Source organism: Talpa europaea (assembly GCF_964194135.1).
Source record: "Talpa europaea genome assembly, chromosome: 3".
NCBI lineage: Eukaryota > Metazoa > Chordata > Mammalia > Eulipotyphla > Talpidae > Talpa > Talpa europaea.
In genome coordinates this window covers 51897682-51925485 of record NC_140069.1, presented here as the reverse complement: position 1 = coordinate 51925485, position 27804 = coordinate 51897682, and the positions used below count along the sequence as shown (strand labels likewise).

Genomic DNA, 27804 nt, shown 5'->3' with positions numbered 1-27804 from the left:
GTTTTTTCTCTGTAATAAAGATATTTTTATTTGAACACATATAGCTTAGGTTTATGTGACTATATTGACCCCAAAATAAGGCAGAGTAAATTTTAATATAACTATTTTTTGCCATTGTGAAAAACAAATACTATGACTGGAGGTGAGGTTTATGAGATAGCAAATTAAATAAACCACTACTCAGGGAGTCATAAACCTTGCATTTTCCCACCTACTACTATACATAGGTACCTAATAATACCATCTTTGCTTTTCTATAAAATGGAGCTGAATAATATGCTATTTTCTTCTGAAAGACTATATATACATAGTCTGTCAATATTATTAGAAGGAGTTTAGGTAAGGACATCAGGAAAATTATAATCAAACTGTAAATAAATAACACTGGAACGTCTTCATAGATCTAAATGATAATCTTAGTCTAACAGGAAGAAAATTAGTAGGATAAATGAAGTAGGATAATGTCCTCAATTAGGTCCCAGCCTTCCTATGCAAGCATAAATGAATGAAAAAAGGGTGATATGGCCTAATACGAAAAGGACTTAAGATTTCATTCTTTCTATGTTTAATATGTGCAAACAATATAATCTTCCTGTTAATAATGTGCTTTGGGGTTGTATTAATATAGTATTAAGAGGGGCCTCCCCGGTGGCGCAGCGGTTGAGCGCTGGGTTGCGAAGCTGCCCGCGGCCTCTGCGGTGCCGGTTCGATCCCCGGCTGCTCCCCGGCCACCGGAGGAGGGTCCCACATGGCGCGCAGACCTCTCCTGCCGCCCGCTGCTCCCCTCAGCAGTGTACTTCGGTCCTTCTGCCTGCTCTGCTCCCCGCTCTGGCTCTGGTGAATTCTCTCACCCTCCCGCGCTTTTGACTGTACCCAGTGCATGTATAAACAAAACAAACAAACAAATAAATAAATAAAAACATACCTCTATAAAAAAAAAAATAGTATTAAGAGTAAGAATATAATGGTTCTGCCTTACCTCTAATCTGCTGGCTAAAGTACCTGTAAGTTCTATACTGAAAAAGAATTTTAACCAAATCTGGCTTAAAAGGTTAGTTATGGAGCCTCCCCTGGTGGCGTAGCGGTTGCGCGCTGGGCTGTGAGGCTGCCCGCAGCCTCTGCAGGCCCAGTTGGTTCCCTGGCCACAGGCGAGGGTCCCACAAAAAAAAAAAAAAAAAAAAAAGTTAGCTAGAATGGTAAAGGGTCTGAAAATTACCTCTTATGATGTATTAAAGGACCAGGAATATCTTGGAGAAAAAAGAAAACATGGGACAACTATGAAAGTTGCTTTTGAATATTTGAAGAGCTGTCACAAAATTTAGAAGTAGTAGGCTTGTTCTGTAGTCTCTGAATTCAGAACCAGGGACTAGTGGGTGGAAATTACAGTGAAACCAATTTCAATTTACTCTTACATAATCTTGTGGGTGAGTCACAAAACTTTCAAATACCTTATTTGAAACCACAATAACCCTATGAATTATTATTATCCCCATTTTGTAGCTGTGCTTCACAAAAATCTCAGAAATTGAGAGATTGATACAAACTCACCCAGCTAGTAAATTCTAGAAACTTTGCCTATCTTTTCTGTTTCCCTAGTCCAGCAATCATTCAGGTATGTCACATATGCCTAATAAGAGGTTTTCAGGTAATCAGTGATAGTTAAAAAATTAAAATAAAGAATGGATTGCCTCATGAGTCCCAGTGAATCCTAGGAAAGTTTCAAGAGACTGAACAATAGTAGCTTGGGAGGGATATTGTAGAGAAAATTCAATTATCTGATGGAAGTTTGGATTTTGAACTCTAAGATCTCTTCTAACATTATTTCAAGATTCTATCAGGACTTCATAGCCATGAAGAATTTGGAAGAAAACACCAAGCAAGGATATGTCTGTAAGAGATATTTAATTAGGTTAATTTTTCCAAGAGTGTATTTATCTGAACAGAATTTGGGTAGAAGAGGTGTAGAATAGAATTGGGCCTCCCCAGTGGCACAGAGGGTTGAGCACAGCGCCGTGAAGCTGTCCCCGGCCAGGCAGGGAGATTCCCACATGGCGAGGCAGACCTCTCTTATCCTGAGTCCACTGCACCCCTCAGCAGTGCTTTCGGTCTGTCTGCCTATTCTGCCCCCCTCCCTGCCTCTGGTGAATCCTCTTACCCTCCTGTGCCTCTGGCCTGCACCCCAGCTATTGTATAAATAACAAATTAAAAAAATCTTTAAAAATTAAAAATAGTTAAAAATAAAAAAAAGAAGAGGTGTAGAATAATAAAGATATACCAGGGTGGAGACCAAATCCTTAGATAAGAAGTCAGGATACTCATTTTTTCTGGAATATTCTAATGAAGTTGGGAGGAAAAGAATACTTTGAAAGAAATTAAATTTTGGAGAATAATGTTCATGTGTTGCTATGAGACTGCACTTTACAAATTTCCTTTTTATTATTGTTTTCAAATAAACCCATATGTTGATGGAAAAAAGTGATTTTTAAAAAAAAGAATATGCTGATGTTTAAGGTGTGACTTATATTCACACATCTTTGAACTTGCCAAAATATATATAATCTTTACCATAGAAATATATTTTGATTGGTATCAATTTTATTTCTTAGAGTTTCCCTGTCTGAAGCCCATGCTCGACTGAACTTAAGGAATAAAGTGCTTAAGGAAGATGTACTAATTGCAGCCTTATTATTTGAAATATCTCTCACATTGAAATATGGTAATCTATTAAGTCATTAGTAATCACAAGTAATTATATTAAACAAATGTTCTGTCAAAATGTTAGATATATTTTAAAAATTATTTTAGAGAATCATAAATTTCTATCAGGTAAGCCTTGTTTGAATTTGAAGAATTAGTAATTGTTTATAGGTAGTATCATTATCTGATATTGTTATTGTACATAATTGTTTCTGTAATTGAATTTTTGCATTGCTTGAATTCAGGGGGAAAATGTCTAATACAACACAAGAAATGATTTAAAATTTACCTTCTTTTTAAAGTGCAACATTTAATTATCTAATAATCCTCTACCGTGGAGTGAGGCATGTAAACAAACAAAATGTGATTTTTTTTTTATCACTGCCTTTCCTGAATTGCTGCTTGTAATATTAAGACTATAGCATTTAATTATTTGAAGATTTATTTATTTATTCATTCATTCATTCATTCATTCATTCAAGCACTGGGTACAGTCAGAAGTGCGGGAGGGTGAGAGAATTCACCAGAGTCAGAGCAGGGAGCAGAGCAGGCAGAGGAACCGAAGTACACTGCTGAGGGGAGCAGCGGGCGGCAGGAGAGGTCTGCGCGCCATGTGGGACCCTCCTCCGGTGGCTGGGGAGCAGCTGGGGATCGAACCGGTGCTGCAGAGGCTGTGGGCAGCTTGGCAACCCAGCGCTCAACCGCTGCGCCACCGGGGAGGCCCCATTTAATTATTTGAAATGAAAGGAATTTACGGTAATAAAAAACATAAGAGCTAAGGTAAGAGTAAAGAGAGTTAGTCTTAAAAAGTTCTTTGTTGAATTAGATGAAACATTAATTTGGTGAGAGGTAACTACTTCAAATCAAACTTTGGCTCTAACCCCGGGACCCAAAGAATGTATCAACACTGACTTTCTATGTTCAGTGCTTAAATTTGTTTTAAATTTAATTTTTACATGTAGGGGCAGGAAAGGGCACTGAGCAGGTTTTCTATGATGCTATGCAGACGGGGTAAAGGAGAGAGTCCTGGAGCCCTCAGGGGCTTTTGCAGGCTTTTTTTGGATTTACCAGGTACACAGCAGGTAGGGGTGCTGGGGGCCTGGGAGGCTGGAGGCCTACCAGCCTCCCAGGCCCCCAGCCAGTCTTCACTCTTTCTGGGCTCTCTGGTGGTCTCTGCTGCTCTCGTGGTTCTGCTTTTCTCGGCTTCTCTGTTCTTCTTGTGGTTCACTCTGCTTCTCCTTCTGCTCTCTTGGCTTACTCCTGGCGTCCCCGTGATGCTGCCCTTAAAAGCCCAGTCTTAGCCCAGGTGAATCTCATCTACATAGGCCCACACCCCACTCCGGGTGTCCGCCATCAGGCATGCATTCAGGACTTCAGGGTTATGTCATCTATCCTAATGGCTGGAGGGCAGAAAAGTTTGATACTTTTTTCTTTACCCTACATACTGTAATAATTTTTCATAAAGATCTGTGTTCTATTATCTAAATTATCTACAAATATCTATCTGTGCTCAATTATCTAAATCAAGCATTCTTAATATGATGCAGGGACCCATAGTCTTTTTTTTTTAATTTTCTTAATTTGTGGGTCATCTTTCTATAGTTACTGTTCCCTTTAGATGTGGCTCTCCCACCAATAATCCACCCTCGGTACCACCACCCAGCTCCCCTGTGTCTCTCTGCTCCTATCACTTTCACTCCTCCACTGCTGCCAGATGTAGATTGTTGGTCGGCCCACCAGCCTTGTCTTTTTCCTAGAACTTTGGACTTTTCTTGGGCAAGGACCTAGGCTTCTGAGCCGCAGCACACTATACTGCTCTAATCCCTAGGTGCAACTATGAGGTAGGTAGCCAGCCAGAGTCGTTTAGGAGCCTCTTGTATCTCAGGTGTGTGGTGTGGTTCTCGGACTCCTTGATTTTGGAGCTCCCTGTGGTATTGGAGGCTGTCTTGTTTTGTCCAGTCCAGCGTGGTGTCTGGGTTCCCTGCCTCCTCAGCCACACAGGTTGTACCACCCAATCCGGTGACTGTCATGTGATGCTGCTTCTGAGTCATGTAATTCAGGCATTGAGAACCCTGCTCCCCGCCAATGTCAGTGGCTAAGTTCCCCGGTGGGGACAGACTCCAATAGATGGTTAGTCCAGCTCCTCTCATCTTCTTTTGTGGTTTCCAATCCTGCGTTGGGTCCCCAGTCACAGCTCTGATGTTTTCCTCCCCCAGTTGGAAAAGGAGGAAGCCTCAGTCACCTGGCTTGCATCTCTGGACCAGGGTTTGGTTCTTCAGCTCCCAGAGATGTTGTAGGTGGGTCTCATGTGATAGGTCACCACATCAGTTGTCTCATCTGATTGAGCAGTTTGGGTCAGCCCTAGGCAATGACTGTCTAAGGTTTTGATTTGTCCTTCTGATAAGTCTGCAGAAAGGGTGCCTGAATTACAAATGTCTTCACCAACCCAGTTGATGTGGGAGTCAGAAAGGAGAGCTCCCTAAATGTTACTTTGAACATAGTCAGAAAATAATCCCTACTCAGGTCTAGTTTTCTTGAATACAGAAAACAACACAAACTAGAGATGTGGGTGGGTTGTTGAGGGAATAAAAAACAAAAATGCCCAGGTTTGTCTTGAGCAAATGATTGTATCATGGTGCCATTTACCAAGATTTGGAAGAAAAGGATTTGGTTAAAAGATCAAATTATAGATATAAGTGAGATATTTTACCAGAGATCAAGCAACAGATGTTAAGAATCTGGATAATTTTAACCAAGACGCAATTTAAAATCACTAATTTCCTAATTAATCATGTCATCTTTTCATGTGCTTATTGACTGTTACCTTCGTTGGAGAAATGTCTATTCAAGTCCTTTGTTCATTTTTTAAATCTGGTTTTCTTGTAGACCCCCTATCAGGTATGATTGGCAAATATTTCCTTCCATCCAATGGGTTGTCTTTCCATTGTTAATTGTATCTTTTGATGCAGTTTTAAATTTTGATATGTTTTTCTTCTGTTGCATGTGTGTAGGGTAAGTAAAGTATCAGACTTTTCTGCCCTCCTGCCATTAGGGTTGATGACGGATCCCTGTGGATCCATCCTGAATGTGTGCCTGATATTGGGCACCTGGAGTAGGGTGTGGGCATGCTTAAGTGGGTACACTTGGGCTAAGACTGGGCTTAAAAGGGAGGCATTATGGGGACGCCAGCAGAGCAAAAGATCAGACCAAAGCAGAAGAGAGCAGGAGAGCCCAGAGTGACCCGGCCTCCTGGCCTCCCAGCACCCCTGCCTGCTATGTACCTGGTAAACTCAATAAAAGCCTGAAAAAGCCACTGAGGGCTCTGAGGACTCTCCTTTAACTAGTCTGCTCGGATCAGAGAGAACTTGCTCTGTGACCTTCCTGCCGCTACAATGTGCTTTTGGTGTTATAGCCAAGAAACCATTGCCAAGTCCAATGTCATGAAACATTTTTTTTTCCACCAAGTTTAGTTCTTTTGCTTAGATCTCAAATCCATTTTTTGTTTTCCATGTAAGGGACTGTAGTGGCAAGAATGGGCACAGGGCAGGTTCTCTATGATTCGAGCAGATGGGGTAAGGAGGAGTCGTGGAGCCCTCGGTGACTTTTGCAGGCTTTTATTGGGATTTACCAAGTACACGGCAGGCAGGGATGCAGTGAGGGTGGGGTGGTGGGGGCTCTCCAGCGTTCTCTCGTGGCCTCTGCTGCTCTCTCACTCTGTTCCTTTCTTTTTGCTCCTTTGATGGCATCCCCGTGACGCCACCCTTATAAGCCCAGTCCCTCAGCCTAGGTGAATCCCATCTACATATGCCCACACCCTACTCCAAGTGCCCGCCATCAAGCATGCATTCAGGATGGATCCACAAGGATCCATCATCAATCCTAACGGCGGGAGGGCAGAAAAGCCTGACACTTTTTTTACCTTACCCTACAGGGACCAAGCATAGTTCTTTTGCATGTGGCATTTTCCCAGTACCCACATGTTAATACCATCCTTTCCCAATGAATGATCTTGGCATCCTTGTTTATGAGGATTTCCAGGCTATCTCCTGTTTGTTTTTCAGAGAAATGTATCACATCTTTATTCTTGACCACCCACTTAACCTTATCAATGCTATTTCTCCCACCTTATATAACTTTAAAACTATAATGTCTGCTTTAGTAGATAAATGTTTCAAGATCACATTGAACATCACCATTTCTGCTGTTGACTGGATAGCAGTTAGCATTTACTTAATGTTTCTGGGACCTCAAAAAGTCACCTAAATGATTACTGAAATATTATTAAATGTCAAGGTTTAATATGAAATTTCATTATTGAAAATGGAATCCCAAAATTAGCATTTAATTCTTTCACTTTTTCTTTTCTTAGGGGCCGCCGTGTTTTGTGTTGCACCAAATGCACTATTTCCATTTGAACTGTACAGTGAAGAATATTTAGAGCAAAGAGATATTTATCTGACTCAATGCCAACAACAGCTTCAACAGTTCATTGCCACATATGGACCTGGGACAGCTGTTTTCACTAGTGATGAATAGGAAAATGTCCTTTTTTCCTAAGGAGAAAAACCTGGTTCTGAAGTAATGCTTCAGGTAATGCTGTCTTACAGAAGTACACTAGAAAGCCATTTTAAAAATGTTGCAGGGTAAGCAATGGAAAAAGTTTTCATGTAGTTCTTTGTCACAAGACAGCAATAATGCTTTAAATGAAAATACCTGCAATATTTTTAACTATTTCTTTGATTGAAAGCTTGACAAATAGTATCATAATCTGAAACCTCAAATTTTAAGAACTCATATTTTACTAGATTGATATTTAATCTATGGTTTGGGAATCCCTTGTCAGAAATGGTCTTTTAAATTTTCCTCTCATGTAAACTAAAACAGTAATTCACATTCTATCAAAGAACATTATAAACTGCCTGGTTACAGAAAGGAACTAAATTGCAAACCCAGTTATCTTTGGAGGAAAAATCTCCAAAATTTTTTAAACGAAGGATGCCATGTTTCCAGAAATCTTTTTTAAAGCTCTAAAAATTCTCACTGAAAGAAATCAAAGTTGCCACTTTATTAGCCAAGATACCATTAAGGTGGATAGCTCTCCCACTCTTCATAGGCTTCAACACTTCATTGCGCTCATTCAACAAATTTTAACTATTCACTGGAACTAAAACTAGCTTTTAAGGATTTATTTATACAAGCACTGGGTACAGTCAGAAGCGCGGGAGGGTGAGAATACACTAGAGCCAGAACGGGGAACAGAATAGGCAGACTGACGAAATACACTGCTGAGGGGAGCAGTAGGTGCTGCAGGAGAGGTCTGCGCGCCACGTGGGACCCTTGCCAGTGGCCGGGGATTGAACTGGCACTGCAGAAGCTGAGGGCAGCTTCACAGCCCAGTGCTCAACCACTGAGCCACCGGGGAGGCTCCTAAAACTAGCTTTTAAAAAATGAACCGAGGCCTCCCTGGTGGTGCAGTGGGTTGAGTGCAGTACTGTGAAGCTGTCTGCAGCCCCAGTTCAATTCCCACATGGCAGGGCAGACCTCTCCAGTCTCCACTGCTCCTCCCCTCAGCAGTATACTTGGGACCATCTGCCTGTTCTGCTCCCCGCTGTCTCTGGTGAATCCTCTCACCCCATCCCTGCACCTCTGGCCTGTACCCAAGAGTCTTGTAGAAAAATAAATCTTAAAAAAAAAAAAAAAAAAAAAAACCTCTATTGTTAGGAACTTATTTTCTGGCTTACATAATTAATACTTTACTAATGTACAAAACAACCTCCACTTTTGCAGTTGGTGGTGTTGATGAAACAAGGGGACTATCAAATGCTGGGTGAAAAGGTTTTCAAATGTTGTCTCCGGTGGGAGGTGAATTAGTGATGTTGCTGTACGTTGCATACTGTTTTGACTCACATATTGAAATTATAATGTTAATAAAAGCAAAGAAACTATGTACTAGGACTAAACAGGAGAAAAGATTTAACTAAGTCTTCTTTTAATTCAAGCCCTGGATATCCAGAATTATTACTATGATGTGTTTTGTCCAAAGAAAATTTTCAAAAAATGATTAATATTTAAATTTTCAACAAAATATGTAGGTCACTAGTGAAATTTAACTAGCAAGTTTCAGTTGTTTAGCATTAAATTTGGAATCACTACCCACACAAATAGAACAATGACATTCTATTTCTAAAGAAAGTTAAAAATGAGCGATGGCTAAATATGGGAATGTTGTTTTAAAGATTTAATGTATTTTAAAAGGACTATTACCCAGCAATTAAAAGTACTGAAACATGTATTTTTCTACATAATTTATTGTGAGATGATCAATGTCAATAAAACATTAATTTTGGTCATTTGCTTCATGTCTTGAGTGATTCTTCATTTTCCTTCCAAAATGTCAAATGCCACACTTCTAAGGGATTAGAAATCAGAAACCAACAGTGAGAATCAGTCCACATTCAAAATCAAAACTAACATTGAAAAAGGAAATCATACTCCTGATAGAAAACAGGCAATGATCCCAGCCCTTTGGAATTTATAAATACTTTTGAATTATCAAAAGATGTGGTTGTTTGACATATACTTACTTGAGGAGATGAAGAATTTTTAAACACCACAGTTGAAGATTAGAACTTTCATTGGCAGGCAGTTACCTGTATGCAGAAAAGAACATTACATCCATTTTAATAAGAACTGCATTCTATGAGTAATTTACATAATCATTATAGATTACTGGCATCTCAGTCTTAAAATTTTCTTCAAAGAAACCCTCAGCTGGGTAAACGGCAAAATGTAATTTGAGTCATCACTGTGCCAGTCGTTTAATAACTATCATGCTGAAAATGTACCAAACATTAACCTGCTTTTCAGGAACAATACTATGTAACAAAATTAATTTTCTTTGGTACCTCATTACATGCAGTTGTTTTCCCACTGTGTTTCAGTCATCCTCGTTGACAAGATTTATTACAAACATTCATCCTCAAAACTCATGTCTCCGCTGTACCTGTAAATTAAAATATTTCATTTGTGAATTCTATTTGTTCCATCTGTTAAGCATCTCATATGTAAAACTGGTTCTTTTTTCCCATTCTTACCCAGAATCATAATTCTATCATACTTGAAATCTTGAGTCCTGACCAAGTTTTTATTAAAAATTTTCAGTATTGTAACACCAACACTCAAAACATTCTTATGAAACTATAAAGAATGTATTTTAAGCTTAATTCTACTTTTTTGGTAATTAAAATAGATAACCTTAAACGTTAACTACTAGTCCTTCTAAGCTGATTAGGACTTAAGCCCATAAATGATCTTCCAAGACGGAACTATATTAGCATGGGCAGGAAAAAAAGGATAGATCTTTGCTTTGGTCATACTGATTTTAAGACAGGAATTCTCTCACCCTCCCGCGCTTCTGACTGTACCCAGTGCATGTATAAACAAAACAAACAAACAGACCAGCAAACAAATAAATAAAGCATGCCTCTATAAAAAAAAAAAAAAAGACAGGATGGTCCTAATGAGTACCAGTAATTGCTTTTCTGCCTCAGATTTGACAAGGATGGAGAGAGTCAGGTTAAAGGTTAGCTGTATAACAATAATTGTGCAGATCTCCAACTAAAAGCATTGCAATGGCAAACTTGAAATCTAGTTTTAGAGTAGATACATTATGGTAAAATCATTATTGGACTATTTTTAATAGAATAAGTCCAAGTTGCCTGAAAGCTTTTAGGTAGTCAAGAGACATGACCAGGGCCACAAATGAGGTTCTACAGCACCCCATGAATATAAATCAATAAACCAGACAGCTATTGCAAATGATTTATGAAGAGGTATCAAATGTTCAATTGCAAAACAATTTATCATTTTCAGATTTAGAAATGGTGAAATATTCCATATAATCAGTATCAGCAAACTATTGGTTATAAATAAATCCAATTTGTAAAATTTCAATTTAACGAGTCTTCACAACAAGTATAATCCCACTTGTGTGTGATGCCTTAAAGTAGTAATTTTTAAGCCTATCTTATATATAATGAAGCCCTTATCCATCCCCCACAAAAATCAAGAGTCTAAACACAAAATTTCAGGTAACTGGATGGTAAACGGGGGATGCCATAGGAAAGCTGTTGCTATGGCACTGGCAATATTCTAGTTCTTAAATAGATTGGTGGGCTCTCTGGCATTTAGCTTCAGGACTTAGTGCATTACTAACATTTTTATGAAACACTGTTTGACAAACAACCCAACACTTAGAAATGAATAGGATTCAAGCAACTTAGACCTTAAAAATGAGTATGACTAAACACTAAATACAAACTAATCCATGACATTTGCACCCTTGTCAGTTAACCCGTTTTTGATAAACGGCAGCATCTGAAGATATACCAATAGCACAACGACCTAAGAACCTTCTATATCTACATACTGGTTTCCAACTTCAAGGCCTCGTCTGATTTGCAGACAAAGGAGGAGCCAGGAAATGCCAAGCCGGTCTACCGAGTGATAGCCGATTAAACCATGCCGTTTATTTAAAAATCAATCACCTACTACAGTGAAGGGTTGTCTGAAAATCTAAACGCTCACTTCCCATAATAAAGCGCTCCCTTACTCGGGATAATCAGTTGCCTATTTACGGGACCGTGACCCCATTTAGGCCGCAAATCCCCGCGAAGGCCGAGGCGGGGCGCGAAGCCGCCGGCTGATCCTTCGGGCGCTCGGGGTGATCATAAGTTTCTGGCTCAAAGTGGAAACGGGAGTTTGCTGAGGCAGGGGTCGGCTAGCACCGCAGGTGGCGTCTCATAAAATCCGACTCAACCTAAGACGAGGACAGGTCGCGGCCGCGTCCCTTGGGGCTCGGGGGAGGGAAGGTGCCGCCCAGGCCGACCGCGCGGGGACCCCGGGAATGGAGGCCCCGGGCTCGGGCCAGGGCGGCGGGGACCTCGCGGCGGGCAAAGCCCCGGCACGGGGGGCGGGTTCCGGCCGAGGAGGAAGCACCGGGACTCTCACCTCTAAGAGCTCGGCGACGGGGCCGCCCGCCGCGCCGCCCTCGCCGCATGGCCAGCGACGCCCCGGACTCCTCGCTCGCTCAGCGGCCGGGCGGGAAAGGAAATGCCCCGGGCGCGGGCGGCTCTAGGGCGCGCGGGCTCGGCCCCGCCCCTTCCGGGTCTGGCCCCGCCCCTCCCTGCGGGCTTAGCGCGCCCGCGCCCGCGTGGGTAAGCGCCGGGGACCGGGTGTGCCAAGGCAGGACTTAAAAGTTTGTAAAATACGGGCCTCCCTGGTGGCGCAAGGGGTTAGGCACCGCACTATGAAGCAACCGGCAGCCTCCGTGACCCCCGGCCGGCCAGGGAGCAGCCCACATGGCGCAGAGACCTTCCTGTCACGCCCGCTGCTCCCCTCAGCCGTGTATTTCGTCAGTCTGCCTGTTCTGTTCCCCGCTCTGGTGAATCCTCTCTCCCCCGCATCTGGCCTGTATCTCAGCTCTTGTATGCATAAATAAGTAAATCTTAAGGAAAAAAAAAAGTTTGTAAAATACCTGAGCAATGCTGTTTAAAAAAAAAAAGTCTCCTATACCTAGTTTGTTTTTGTTTGGTCTTACACGCCCTCACATAGGCAAGTGCTTTAAAAAACTGGCGGATTGGACAGCCTGATTTAGGGTTAGGCTATGTGGAATCGACCCTTCACACACTCACACACACACAAGCACTGCACAAGAAAAAAAATGGGGAACTGTTATATTTTCCCTAGACTAACAATAGCTTACCGTTATTATTTTTGTTGATAATAACAGCGGGTTTTTTTATTTTTTAAAAGCATTCATAAAGCAGTCGCCTGCCTTGTTTATAAACACGTTATTTGCTATTATTGATCTTAATGATTTTATTACTCTTTTTTTCTTTCAATTGTTATATACTGAGTCCTGACTGCAGAGCACAAGTGTTAGTGCTGGAGGAGACAGAATTATTTTGTTGGCAGAAACAATATGCATGAAAACATTTAACAATTGAGTCAGTAAGATGCATTCTCACTCCTCTAAAAACTGAGTCCAAGAAATTCTTAGAAAATCCAGCGCAAAATTTACTTGCCTCAGAAAAATATGTTATAAGTCACCAGCCACTGTAGCATGAGTTCCATTCCCAGCCTGGGAGCTGACCCATATGGCACAGCAGAACTCACCTATCTCACCACTGCAACCCTCAGCAGTGTATTTCAGTAAAACTGCCTGTTCTCCCCACTCTGTCTCTGGTGAATCCTTTTACCTCCTGAAACTGGCCTGCACCCCAGTTCTTATATGCAGAAATAAAAAAAAAAAATCTTTAAAAAAAAAAAAAGAAGAAAAACTAAACAAAGAGGGTATTTGTAAATTCACGATTTTGGTTAAATAAAAGTATACATATTTATGATTGTTTTTGCACAGAGTATTTTTGAGAGGCTACAAATGGAACTTTTAATATATGCCTCTAGAGAATGAAACTTGGGGTTTGTGGGAAGAGTGATGTGTTCATTTTTTATTGTATACCGTTCTCTGTTGTTTAGATTTTTACCATGTGTATACAACTTTACAATCACATTACATTTTTTATTTTAAATTTTTTAAAGATTTATTTATTTATACAAGAACCGGGGTATAGGCCAGATGTGTGGAATGGTGAGAGGCCCCACCAGAGACAGAGTGGGGAATAGAACAGGCAGATTGACAAAATACACTGCCCAGAGGAGCAGTGGGCGAGACAAGAGAGGTCTGTGCACCATGTGGGCTTCCTGCCAGAGGCTGAGGACAGCTTCACAGCGCTGCGCTCAACCGCCTGCACCACCAGGGGAGGCCCACATTACATTTTTTAAAGAATAATTAAAGTAGCACACTTCTCTTCTGACAGCAAAAACAGATCATTTCTAAAATTTGTCCCTTTAGTTCATCATTCTCTCCTTTACCCCTGACTGGCATTATGAAAAGTATTTGATGTTCTTCAGTAATGAGTGTATCACTTGAAGTTTCTCATCTCCAAGTTTCAAATAGAGTTAAAATCACTTCAAGGAAGTTTCACAGTTTATTTTATTTATTTATTTTAAAGATTTATTTATTTGTTTATTTATACAGGCACTGGGTATAGTCAGAAACGTGGGTGGGTGAGAGGATTCACCAGAGCCAGAGCTGGGAACAGAACAGGCAGACTGACAAGCACACTGCTGAGGGGAGCAGCGGGCGCAGTAGGAGAGGTCATGTGGGAGCCTCGCCGGTGGCAGGGGATCAAACCAGTGCTGCAGAGGCTGTGGGCAGCTTTGCAGCCCAGCGCTCAACCACTGCACCACCAGGGGAGGCCCTAGTGTCACAGTTTAAATCTGATATAGTAGCTTATCAAAAACAACTTTTTAAAAATATTCATTAATAATAATATAGACAGGATTACTTTAAAAAGTTTGCATTTTCTAATAGATATATATGTGAAATCAGGGCACATAGGATATTATTTTCTTATAAGCTGTCAGAATCTATTGTCTACACTTACACATGTAAATCTCATTAGTAAATTAATACACTTGGCCTTCAGTCCTTTTTTATTTAGTGAATGGTTTGGAAAACCTCTTACTTCCCTAGATTTTTGCAGCAAAAAATGAGGTAGAACTGCCAGTTAGCTATAATATCCATATGCTTGTATTTTCCCTTGCTTACTACTAAGTATGTCAAAATAGAGTTAATAGAGGAGAAAAGTAAATGACCCTAGTCATAAATGCATGACTTTCATAAGGTCTCTTCACCTCAGGCAAGATTATTTTAAAACATAATATTGACATTAAGATAATCATAGTGTTTATGCCTCTCATCAAGATTGAAGTTCCAAATCTGTGAAAAATATGTTAAATTGTCAGAAAATAGAGCACTGATCTGAATGAAAGTTGATCCTCAAACACTTGAAGTACATGAACTTTACGGAGATAATTTTGGTGAAAATTACCTAAATAACTTATGATATCTGCCCAGATCTACAATAATGAGCAGCTTTAATGTCCATGTGCGGCAGTAGGCTTCTCCTTTTCTGTTTAAAAATGTAACTTTCATATTAAGCAAATGACTGCTTAAGTCCTGTGACAAATTCTAAATGAAATGGAAAGTTATTGAAAAGATTTGAACTGAGCAATGGGACCTAAGAGAAATTATTTGAGCTGACCAATGGGACCTAAAGAGAAGTCAGCTAGGGTATTTCAGCAAATATTTTCCTCTGACAAAAAGATAGAGATAGGAAGAAACAGATATTCTTCACAGAATTGCTGCAGTCTCCTTGCTACCCAAGGAGGGCTTGCACTTAATGTTTCTTCCACAAAGTCAAAAGAAACCAAGTAACTTAAAGTTACCAAATAGGCACTGAATTAACCAATCAGGAGTCAGTCTAGCTTAAGCTTCTTGTTATATGAAATAATACTTTTTTTTTTTTTTTGCTGTTCAAAAAGTTATTCAAGAATAAAGATTGAGAATGTGGAGGTAGTTGAAAAATTAAAACTAAGGTTAAATTATGATGTCATTCATACCTCAATTATGTCCTGAAACTAACACCCCATTAAATTTAGAGCATACTCTAAATTTAGAATTTTGAATGGTTTTGAGTGATTCTTCTACAATATCTTCCTGTACACATGCATGAGAAGTTCTATGTCAAATGGTATTCTGGTAAATAGGCTCTTTAAAAAGATCCCTAATTTGTAATACTTGCAAATTTTTATAATACAAATACTCTCATCATGGCTTATTTCAAGCTACTAGTTATTTAACAACTGACTCACGAAATACCTAAACGCTTGAATACTTAACAGTTGACTCTCATAGCAAGCCATTGTTCCTAGAAGCTAAATTGCGGAATTGAAGTATAACTCCGCCTTCATACTTAATAAAATCCAATTATTGTCCAAGTGGTTGTAGCATAACCTTGTCATAATTTGCTCTTTTCAGAATTTAAACATGTTTGCCAATCTGATAAATATGAAATGGCATTCCTTATTATTTCAGTTTGCATTTGCCATTAAAAAGATAATTTACATATGCTTTGTTTTTTCCTTAAAATTTTTTTCGTTGCCGTTATGGGCATTGACCTCGGGCTAATTATTTCAATTGCCTGCTTCCCCTGCTTCTTGTGGCATCCTGTGATAGTCAGGACAGGCTCACCCAGAGCTATTCCTGCCCCTTTTTGTCTTCATTTCTGTACTTCAGAGGTTGAAAGCTGAAGTATTATATGTTCTAAAACTCATTTGCAGATAGGATTTTGGGTGTGAGGTAGCTCCTGCCAATCAAATGCATTTGGGCAAAACCTAAATTCTAAATTGAGATGTTGGGGAAGAAAAGCAGGCTACCAGGTATCCATTTTGCTGACTTACATGCAAAAAAGCCAGCGTGCTTCTGGAGTCAGTCACCGTGGGGCAGCTTTCCATCTGGCAGAGTCTGGATCTGGGAAGAGCATTCAGCTGCTTTGACAACCCTATTCCATGGAAGGACTTTAGAAATCGTTACTATAAACCCAGCCTGGGTTTGTTTCATCCCAATGATTCTGGTAGTTATTCATACCCTGCAATAACCCTCTTTTCAAACTATCTGGATCAGCTACCTTAACCAAAAACAGAGTGATGTACCTTCCATACACCTATGGGTGTCCATGTGATCCAGTTCCAATCAGTGAGAAATAAGTAGAAACCTTGGATCCTGATAAATTTATGAAGCTATCTACTAGTTCTAGGCTGCCTACTTGTGGATTTCTTTCACATGAGAAGAAATTTAATTTATTTAAGCCACTGTGATTGAATCTTTTTTTCTGTCAACTGAATGACATCTAACTCATAGTAAGCAATGAACAATGAATGCCATCGTGTATCAGTGTGTGTGTGTGAATGTTTTCTACAAATTAAAGAGTAAACAATGTAGTAAAGGATAAAGGCAGTGATAGGCTTTTTAAATTTATATTATTTAAATGAATTTAGGTATCTTTTTGTAAAGATATTGATTATTGGATTTGTTATGAACTGCTTATTCATACCACTTGTGGAACTTTCTGTCAAATTGCTGGTTTTTTTTTTTTTTTGCTAAGATTTATTCATTTATGCATACAAGAACTGGGGCATAGGCCAGAGGTGCAGGAGGTGAGGATATTCACCAGAGACAGAGTGGGGAGCAGAATAGGCAGATCGACTGAAATACACTGCTGAGGGAAGCAGCTGGAGAGACAGGAGAAGTCTGCTGCGCCATGTGGGTAGCTCCCTGGCAGGGGGATGGAACTCGTGCTACAGTGGCTGTGGATAGCTTCAAAGTGCTGCGACTTAATCCCTTGTGCCACCAGGGAGGCCCCCCAACTGGACTTTTAAACTCTGAATACCACAGGCCTGGCTCTCTTGCATTTTCAACTCCGACTTGCACACTGGTACTCCTGGGAAGACAGATGGCATGTAGTTTATGTGCTGGACATTAGTCACTCTCCTTTCTCTCTATTTTGACTCCTCTTATAAATAAGCCTTCCTTTTATTTACTTCCTTCAGCCTCTCAGCTTCTGGGTCTTGTTCTGAGTTCTTAAGCACATGGCTGAGGACTCACAAACTGGGACACCCCCCTTTGTTATTTCTGGGATTCCCCATTAACAACTGCTGAGAATCTGCTTGCTACTTACAACCTCCCATTTCAGGGCGGCCTATTCTCCCTGATACCTGACATCTTTACAGTAGTGCATGACAAAGTTGTACTCAGGGATCCCAAACTGTTAAGTGGGTCTAATGGTTCCTGAGACCCAGTGTGGCTGTCCTGTCAAGCTGGTGTGGTCTAGCCTTAGCAACATTGTTCTGGTCTTGTCCTGAAATCAATTCTTCTTTCAAGGCAAACTCTCTGTATGTCTCAGAACATTGCACTTATCACTTGACTGGACACTGGTGGAACTGGTTTCCTGTTTCTGAAAGGAGAATCTGGAAATGGCTTCCCATTTCCCACCTAACTTCCTTCTCTTGACTCTGTTTCTGCAACTGCACAGCACTTTTTTCACTTGGTTATATAGTTCACGTTCAAGATGACTCCAACATAGGGGAACATATGTGCTACACACAGAATAGAAGCAATAGATAGATTATTTTAAAAGTTTTCACCCCATGATACATCCAATTAAGATGCTATAATCGCACACTTTTAAAATTATTTGAGTGATTTCAGAACTTATTTGAAAATAAGAATGTTTAAAATCAATTCTTATTTAGACCTCACATTGTTTTCAATGGCTTCCAGTTTTCAATGACCATAAAAATGGAGACAAGTGATTTAGTCCATCTGCAGAGCTCCCCACAGACATATTTCTTGGTTCTGAGAGGGCAGGAATGCATGAATTTCTTCAGTAACATTCATGTGCACAGGAAATGACTATTGACATAATCTTTAAGTCCAATAGTTAAAATTATTCTTCAGTTTATAATTTAAAAGCTTTTGACAGCTAAATGCTATGGTATAATTTATAATGAAAGCGTTTGAGTGATTGAGATATATTTTACTGAGCTGGTTTCTCTTATGAGTTGAAACTAAGACTTATGTAAACATAGAAAGGGAAACCCTTCCCGGGTTTGTATAGTTAGGCAAGAATACTTAATGTCCCTCATTCCCAAATGTGCTGCAATACCATCTGTGCCATACTCAAAGTTAATAGGAAGCTAATCTATAGAATTTAAGGGTAATTTTTTCCCCAAGTAAAATAGTTGCATATAAGACCACCAACTATCAGCTTGTAAAGTACATATAATTTTCTTTGAGATATACAATTTTATATTTCCTTAGTACTCTTTTTTAAAAGTTTTGGAATATTAGTATTTGGAATTACAGTAACAACAAATGCAGAATTAAAACAAAATCAGAAGTATGTACCATTGAGAAAGACACTACTAGTTGCAAGTTATCAGGAAAACTAGATATTACATCCTGTAGCAATGATTAAATATAGTAATAATCTGTCACCTGATTAAGATGGAATCGCCAATGCTGGAAGATTTGAATTTTATAACTTCATATTTTCAAAGAAAAGAAGAGATCGATTTGATTTCCAATAATACATACTTTAGTCATGAAGACCATTTAAATCAAGTCATGTTCTCAAAATACTTAATATATAAATTTGGGTCAGAAGCAATCTTCTTGAGTTATTTAGGGGCCCGTCAAGGCCCTGCCAGTTGAGTGGTGGGACACACTGGCTTTATTGGAGGCGCCAGCAGTGGAGCCCCTTGGCTCCTGGCTTGGGGCCTCAGGGATGAGCAGTGGGCCCTGTTAAGGCAGCTGCACACTGCAGTTCCCTGGAGCCACAGGCAGTGAGGCCTGCAAGGTGTGCCAGGCCAATATGGCAGGTTCGCAGCAGCAGCACACCCTGCAGTTGCTGGGATCTATGTCCCAGCACTGCTGCAAGGCCCTCGAGATTGTCAAACCTGGCCTTGTGGAGGAGCCCCAGGTGCAGTGTACCTCTGGTCTCACTGAGACCAACTCCAGCTGTGGTTCCTCAGTGCCCTCAGGCACATGAGCTTACTCTGACCTGAGTGTAGGCTTATCTAGGCAAGGGCTGGGCTTTTCCTTTTTGTATCTGGCTCCAAGATCATATATGAAAAAAGATTCAAACTCTCCAGCTGTCATTCAAACCTTAAGTTAATTATGTGAATTGAAAATGGAAGCAAGATGACTGGTGCTAACAATTACCAATAACACATGCTTAATACTGAATAATGGTCCTATGAGCCTGGAAGGGTGGTGGACCCAGAAGGGCATAAAAGGCAGAGCAAGAGCCAACTCAACTCACTTGGCATCCAGCCTCTAAACAGAGAGGAAGCACTCAGCAGCCAGCCTCTGCAGAATGAAGAAGCATTCAGCAGATGACCTCTGTGGGATTCAGCAGAATTTTGCATTGTAGACTTCCAGATCTCAGGTCTCTGTAGACCTTCACAGAGATGTGGCTGCTGCACCTGCCTCCAGCCTTGCCTTCTACATTGCTTGAGAGGAGCGCCACTAGCTTTGGCCTGGTGTCTCAAAGAGCTCTTGGCTGTTGGTTCATACTAACAGCTCACAAAAAGCTGTAGCACTAGTGTCTTTGACATCAACTCCCAGTGATTGGTGCTGACCAGCACTATTTTTCTTTTTAAAGATTTATTTATTTATGTATACAAGCACTGGGTACAGTCAGAAGCGCAGGAGGGTGAGAGAATTCACCAGAGCCAGAGCAGGGAACAGAACAGACAGACTGACAAAATACACTGCTGAGGGGAGCAGCGGGCCAGACAGGAGAGGTCTGTTGTGCCATGTGGGACCCTCGCCGGTGGTCAGGGATCGAACTGGTGCTGCAGAGGCCGCGGGCAGCTTCGCAGCCCAGCGCTCAACCGCTGCGCCACCAGGGGAGGCCCCCCAGCACTATTTTTTTTTAAATGATTTATTTATTTATACAAGAACTGGGGTACAGGCCAGATATGCGGAAGGGTGAGAGGATTCACCAGAGACAGCGGGGAACAGAACAGACAGACTGACGAAATACACTGCTGAGGGGAGTAGCGGACGAGACAGGAGAGGTCTGCCACGCCATGTGGGACGCTCGCAGGCTGCCAGGGATCCAACCGGCGCTGCAGAGGCTGTGGACAGCCTCACAGCGCAGTGCTCAACCGCCTGAGCCACCAGGGGAGGCCCAAGCACTATTAAGAGACTGGCACTCTATCTGGCCAACTTTGAGATCTCTCCACCACCTCTTATTCTCTGGCACAGTTTCCTGATGATGTTGGAAGAAAACAACTTTTATAAAATTTTGGCATCAAATTTAGTGTACACCGTTCATTTTCAGGTAATTTTAAAGAGTGTCTATTTCATTCCTTTAGATAAAAGATTGTTCTTAGCATGTTTTATGCCAGTAACTTATAAGTGAATGGCTGAATCATTTCATTTTACTTTTTATTCCTTTCAGTGTTTATATGAGTGGGTAAATATATTCACACATATTTAAATATACAAACATTTTTCTACATATTAATAGTAGAAATCTTTCATTATATGCCTTTTATTTATTTTATTGTAAAACCATGCTTTGGTCACATTACAAGGAATACATTCACATTAAAGTAATAAAAATTACCAATTACCAGACATGAGCCAAAACATGATCATGTTCAGCTGGATTAACTGAATGATAGTTTTTGCCTTCAAATAGTCTTTTATTTCATTTCACTGCAAAAACTGGAAGAAAACCAAAGCGAGGAGAAAACAAAATGGTAGTTTAATAGCTACATTAATTCAACCAAATCCATTAATATTCCTTTTTTTTTAAGATTTATTTATTTATACAAGAACTGGGTACAGGCCAGATGTGTGGGAGGGTGAGAGGATTCACCAGAGACAGAGCAGGAAACAGAACAGGCAGACTGAAGAAATACACTGCTGAGGGGAGCAGCGGGCAAGACAGGAGAGGTCTGCCTCACCATGTGGGCATCTCCGTGGCTGGCGGGGATCAAACCAGCACTGCAGAGGCTGCGGACAGCTTCAAAGCGCTGCGCTCAACCGCCTGCGCCACCAGGGAGGCCCTAATATTCATTTTTATTTGCTAATCTTGAATCAAAGTTAGCAACTTTAAACTGGGATATTGAGAAATAAATGAACATTATAGTGGGAAAATGGAATAAAGATTGAGAAGGAAAATGAGAAAAGGATATGTATTATAGAATCTAAATCAGCAACAAAAGAGACTGATGATTTCTAAGGTGTCTCTATTGTATGTTGTTGTTTTGAGAATCAGTGTGTTCCTGATAAATATCTCTATTTCTCAGCTCTTATCGCCAGGCTCCTGTTGAAAATTTGAAGCCATTGGCACAGTCAGGCAGACCACAGACTCCCCAGTATTTGACGTGCAGTGTAGTAGGAAAGGCCCATAGGAGAAAGATTTACCTTCTAGGTCAAAATGGGGTTGCAGGTCCAAATGGAGGCAGATTCAAGGAGGTTGGCTTTTGCCTGATTTATCTCAGGGTAGGTATTCTGCTTCTTCTGACCCCATCGTAATGCAGATAGGTATCACAATTCTCAAATCAGAAAGGCTTTCTCCAATTTCATAATTGTCAGGTAGGTATACTGTGAATAGCAACTGAGAAGGGGAGGAGTCATCTAGCCAAGGTTGTAACTGTGAGGGTGAGTAACTAGAGCTTACTCAAGTCCCTCAGAAGGCATGAATATGCCCCTTTCTTTAGGGTGGCAGTAGCCGCACCTGCTTACTTATCCATTAATAAGTTGAGAAAGGGTGTGGGGTAGATGTGAAGAGATCAGGGAGGAAGTGACAAACCCTGTGCCCAGTGAACCCAACTCCTGTGAAAGCAGGCTTTGGGGATATCTAATGCCTTCTACAATTTGGAAATATAAGATATTTACTAAATGTCTACGAAAGTAGTCAAGCCCTGCCCATGAAGGAAGCCACTTTTAATACTCCTTACAAGTTTGTGAAGAGGGACAAATAATTATAGAAGTGACTGCATCTTCATGTTACTTTTCCACACATAGTCAGCTAAAATTGAACCAGTGATCTCACCTTCCAACTGAAATGGCTTTTGAGGGCAACACTATGCACAAACTTCTTCACAAAAATGGAATGTTGGTATATTATAAACACAGCTTTTATCTTTACCTGGGAGGGTTATATTGATAGACTTCAGCTCTTCAGTTTGTAAAAGATGCACTACAGAAACTGTTTGTATTCTTTATATAGATACATATACACATACATACACACAATTTGCTTTAGTGTGTCTTCTGCTCTTTTTTGACAGTGTCTGTTGCACTATACAGTAGTGACTATCTCTCACACTTAGTAGATAAGCTATGAATTTTATATAGGAGTGATTATTTTATTCTACATTTATTTAGGTTTGACGGATAAATCTAAACATCCAACTATGGATTAATATGTAATTTTCAGAAATGTTTCTTATGTCTGATGTAATAAATATAGAATTATTTCATACCATTTTAAAACAATAAACACCACTTTCTACCAGTTCCTATCAAAGGAAAGCCTAAGGTTGGGAGTCTGAAGGAGTACTGCCATGATTTGGTTTTTCTCCAGAGACAGAGTGCTTCAGAAATTGACCAGTAGCACCAATATATAATCTTGATCTCATGGGCCATTTCTGAAAAAGAATTATTTAAACAAAAACCCAAAGTTAGTATCTATGATAGATATCACAGTCTATAATAGTAAAATTAAATATTCCAAATACTTCTGCAAATGCAATATAATGAAGCTAGTAACAATTGTGATTATCGATATTGAAGTCTAAAGGATAACATGAAAAAATTTTTATTAACAAAATTAATATTCAAAACATTATTACTAAGAAAATTATTATTAATAAAAAATACGCAGACTTTGACTTATAATTGTTTTTGTGCATGTGAACAAGAATGGCAAGAACTATGGAGACTAAATAAAGTGTAAGGAAATATAACTTCTGATAATATTTTAATTTCAAATTAAACTTGAAACAAAATTAAGCATAAAACAAGATCCATGGCTTTAAAAGTATTTAAAAAATTATACATGCTAAATATCATATGTCTACACTTCTTAAAGAATTACAGTGAAAAGTAACTAATTCAAAAGCTCTAAATATTTTATCTGAATAAAATTAACATCTGGAAGTTGCAATTATTAGAATGTTTGGTGCTACATAGATTGAACATCAGATTAAATGTCTAGATGTACTGGCATCACACAGCTCCAATTTTTCAGTTAATCATCACATATGTATTACGATTATGACTTTTCTAAACTCACCTTTAAAATGAACAACCTCGGATCTCACTGGTGGTGCAGGGATTAAGTCTCAGAGATATCAAGCTATAGTCAGGCACTGGATCTGCCTGTTCTGCTTCCCACTCTGTCTCTGGTGAATCCTCTCACTCCCCCACCCTCTCCCACCTCTGGCCTACACTACAGTTCTTGTATGCATAAATAAATAAAATCAATCTTAAAATCTTAAAAACCACAACACCTCAAACAATATAATTGATTGCCATGGTGATGAAAAAACATCACATTAGGTAGATAAAAGAGGTTTATCTCTGAATGGACCTCCTTTTTTTTTTTTTGGAGCGGGGGTCATAGAATCAGCTTAGTTCTATAGTCTTTGTAATACTAACCAAAGAATTACTACTTCTGTTATACAAAAATAAGTTTTTAGACTAAAAAGTACAACTCCCAAAAGCTATCATGTGCAGCACACTGTCTTCATAATGGACATTCATGGGCAGACAGTACAACTCCCAAATGCTTTCATGTGCAGGACACTGTCTTCATAATGGACATTCATGGGCAGTCTGTTGGGTACAACCATGTAATGTTCTTAAATGCCTCATAAATAATCCGCAAAGCTCACAGATAGAAGTATTAATAGGCCAAAGACTATAGGATCTGTATTCTTATCCCATGCTGTATTAAAATCCCATGGGGAGTTTTTAAAAAATACTGATGATCAAGTCATAATCCAGACCAGTCCTATCAGAATGGACCTTTTCTGCAGAAGTAAAGAGTAAGGTAGAGTCAGATGTTATCTGGAACAATATAGACCTATATTGTCCTTCTAAATCCATTTACTGTAACTGAAATGGGATACCAGATGTAAAATATAGCTGTAAAGAAGAGTAATGTGGTATTATCTGAAAAGTTTCTTTTCTCAGCAACCAATAAAAATCCCATTTTTATGCCTTCAGATGTGCTAGATGAACTTGTTCCCATGTACCCAGGTCACTTAAGAATTCTAAATTTAGATTATTCTAACTGGGAAGCTATACTTTAAACATAGATAAAACAAAGTTTGTGTTACTTAAAATTTAAAATGGTCCACTAATAAATAATCTTCTAATAAACAACCCTGTGGTTTACATATGATAAGTAATAAGACTGATAGTGTGCTACTTATTTATGCAAACCCATTTCATGTTGTTGTTTTTTAATTCACAGATACGCATTCTTATATATTCTGGGTGTATCACTCTCACTGGTGGTGCCCTTGGAAGTCCTGCTACAGGTTTGTTATTTGAAGTATTTTAGATATTGGCCTTGGTGCTCAGAATAATGCAGAATTTAATTTGTGTTCTCTTATTCACATGTTGATGTTTTAAACCTCAATATCATGGTATGAGCTCCTCATGATATGATTAGAGACTTTAAAAAGGAAAAGAGAGCTCTTTTTTTTTTTTTTTTTTTTTTTTTTTTTTTTTTTTTTTTTTTTTTTTTTTTTTTTGGAGAAAGAGAAGTTGGTAAGAGAGCCCTCACCAGGAATCAAATTGGAAATTGGTCAGCACTTGAACTTTCCAGATCTTGAGAACAGTAAGAAAATAAATTTCTGTTGTTTTAGTCACCCAGTCTTTGTTATTTTGTTATTGAAGCCTGAGTAGACTAATACATGTAGTGTATATGTGGGGAGAGATCGTCTATTTCAAGTGCAGACTTGTTTGTAATATCAAACAAACACAGTGCTTTGCACATAATAAAAGCATAGTAAATGGTTTTAAAACAGACAAGTCACTTGTTTAACCATCATCAATTTCACTGTTAAGAGTTGATGTTTTGGGGCCTCCCCGGTGGCGCAGCGGTTGAGCGCTGGGTTGCGAAGCTGCCCACAGCCTCTGCAGCACCGGTTCGATCCCTGGCTGCTCCCTGGCCACCAGAAGAGGGTCCCACATGGCGCGCAGACCTCTTCCTGCCACCTGCTGCTCTCCTCAGCAGTGTACTTCCGTCCTTCTGCCTGCTCTGCTCCCCGCTCTGGCTCTGGTGAATTCTCTCACCCTCCCACGCTTCTGACTGTACCCAGTGCTTGTATAAATAAATAAATAAATAAATAAATCTTTAAAAAAAAAAGAGTTGATGTTTTGGCTTTATTTATTTTAAAACAAAAATAGCTGGTTCTGAAGACAAATGAAATTTATTTTTCTTAAAGGAGTTATATCAAAAATATCTTGCATCTGAAATCAAGTGAAAAAAAAAAACACTTGTTAAGGATATTGTTACATGAAAATTGTGGGTTTAACATTACTTATTTAAAAAAAAACCGTAAGAAACAACTTGGTGAAAAACAACTTGATTTCAACATGGTAAAAAACAACTTGATTTCTCATCTGAATTATATAATCCATATAAAGGCATATAATGGATGCTTTTGTATTAAAGTCAACTTGATGTTAAGATAAACTTTCTTAGTGTTTATGAGAAATGTCAAATTGAAATAAATCTAATATTAATGATATATTTGAATAGCAATCAAATGAACACTGTAATACAAGACCCCTTAATTAATAATGAATGACACTTCAGCTGAGATTATATTATATAATTCAGGAATGGGATCAATCATAATTATAAATGAATGATACAGTATTTTATGTTCTTATATTTAGTATCTGAAGGAGTTTGAGTCTACCATGTTGATTATATCTGTAAATTTTGTTAAAATTGACAGAACTTTAAGTTCAGTTAATATTAGAGAGAATGCTTTACCACATTTCAATAATGATTATTCAAAAATTCATGCAACACCAATTTATTGTACTTAAGGCTAAATCTTAATTTTGTATTTGTGTGTGTTTTGGCAAAATGCTTCAGAATGGTGGGACCAAAAAACTGAAAATAGAGAAGATGATGCATTTTGAGCAGAAAGCCGGGTTAAATTACACAAAATAATTGTTAAGCATTCCCAGACCCAAAAAATAATTGCCAAATCATACAGATTTGGTATACTTCAGATATGGGGAAAATCTGTATCACATTAAACAAAATCCCTGACCATTCTATCAATATATAATGTAAAAAAAAAAGTATTCAAGATGCATTCTCTAGGCTAATTTTGTACATTACAGAATTTGGATATAGTATTTAATTGGCTCATTCAACATAGATGCCAATCTGTTATGAAAATTACAAAAATACAATATAGTTTTTCTAATATTCTTGGTGTCTAATTTATGATAACTTTTATTAGAAGGGATGGAACAGTTACTTCTTGAAATGCAAAATAGTCTTATTTCCTTCTTACCAATTTCACAAAAAAATTCTCAGCAATGCATTGGTGAAGGAAACTCTATGGGGACTACACCTGAGGGGTGGGGGGAAGCAAATATTGTTTAAAAATGAACAATGATGTAAAAAATAAAAAAAAGGCAAGAATTGCCCAGCGACTTTGAATACACACACGCACACACACACGCACACACACAGACACACACACACTCTCTCAGCAGTGCTTTCCTGGATTACTTAGGGATAGATAATTCCATGACCCCAATTAATTCGTGCAATTTTTCAAGCATTTGATAAAAACCACGTGAATTAAAAACAATCACAAACTCTCAGAGGCCTATAGATGTTAACTAGACACTAAAAATTACCAGGAAGGGCAACCAAGCATCCCACCAGGCACCTTGAGAAACATCTCACTTAGGAAGGACATCCAGCAGCTTGTACTAGAAAGGGCATGAGGCACCCCTCTCTAAATTGTCTCAAGTTTAAATCCACTACCTGCGAACTGTTAAGGACTAGCTTCTTGCAACGGGTACCTCGCTACCAGCACCCTCTACGGTCAAGGTGTCTCTGTTGATGTTTCACCCTGAGAGTGGGATGAGAGCTTGGTGGCACCTGCCCAGGTGGTGGTGAACCCAGCAGATCAAGGTGCCTCTCCCCCTGGCCATCTCCGTGGCACTCCCTGTCGGCCTACCTTCACCGGGTGCAGGTACCCATCTCCGCGAAGGGCGCCTAGCCCGGGTTCCGCCGCGGCCTCGGCGTCGTCCTGCAGACTGCGGGTGAGGTGCGCGATGTAGGTGGTGGCCAGCAGCAGCACGTCGAGCTTGGACAGCTTGGTGTCCGGGGGCACGGACGGCAGCGTGCGCTGCAGCTCCAGGAAGGCGTGACGCAGGGTCTGCACGCGGCTGCGCTCCCGCGCCGCGTTGGCTGCGGCAGGTCGCCCCGCGCCGGAGCGCGGACAGGCGCCAGAGCCTGCGAGACCCGGACCGGCCCCCCCGGGGCTCGTGTCGCCGGAGGCGGCGGCCGGGGGCACGGACTCGCGGCTGGCGGTCAGAGGGCTGCCGGCAGAGCCGTCGCGGTTCAT

The 27804-nt window shown here is 39.9% G+C and overlaps 2 protein-coding genes across 2 annotated transcripts in view; one reads left to right on the top strand and one right to left on the bottom strand.

Annotated features, from left to right (window-relative positions):
* MCMDC2 (minichromosome maintenance domain containing 2) overlaps positions 1 to 7233 on the top strand; it is a gene marked incomplete at both ends in the record, with an annotated part of 34673 nt that extends 27440 nt beyond the window's left edge. The window contains 2 exons of the mRNA XM_084229645.1: positions 2607 to 2716; positions 7067 to 7233. Coding sequence (XP_084085771.1) covers positions 2607 to 2716; positions 7067 to 7233 — 277 coding nt within the window. The remainder of the gene's footprint in view (positions 1 to 2606; positions 2717 to 7066) is intronic.
* A 15486-nt stretch (positions 7234 to 22719) lies between these two features.
* Positions 22720 to 27804, bottom strand: TCF24 (transcription factor 24; the record flags this gene model as incomplete). The annotated part of the gene is made up of 2 exons (XM_084230454.1): positions 22720 to 22833; positions 27415 to 27804. 2 exons carry the CDS (start codon positions 27802 to 27804, stop codon positions 22720 to 22722), a joined length of 504 nt encoding a protein of 167 aa, XP_084086580.1.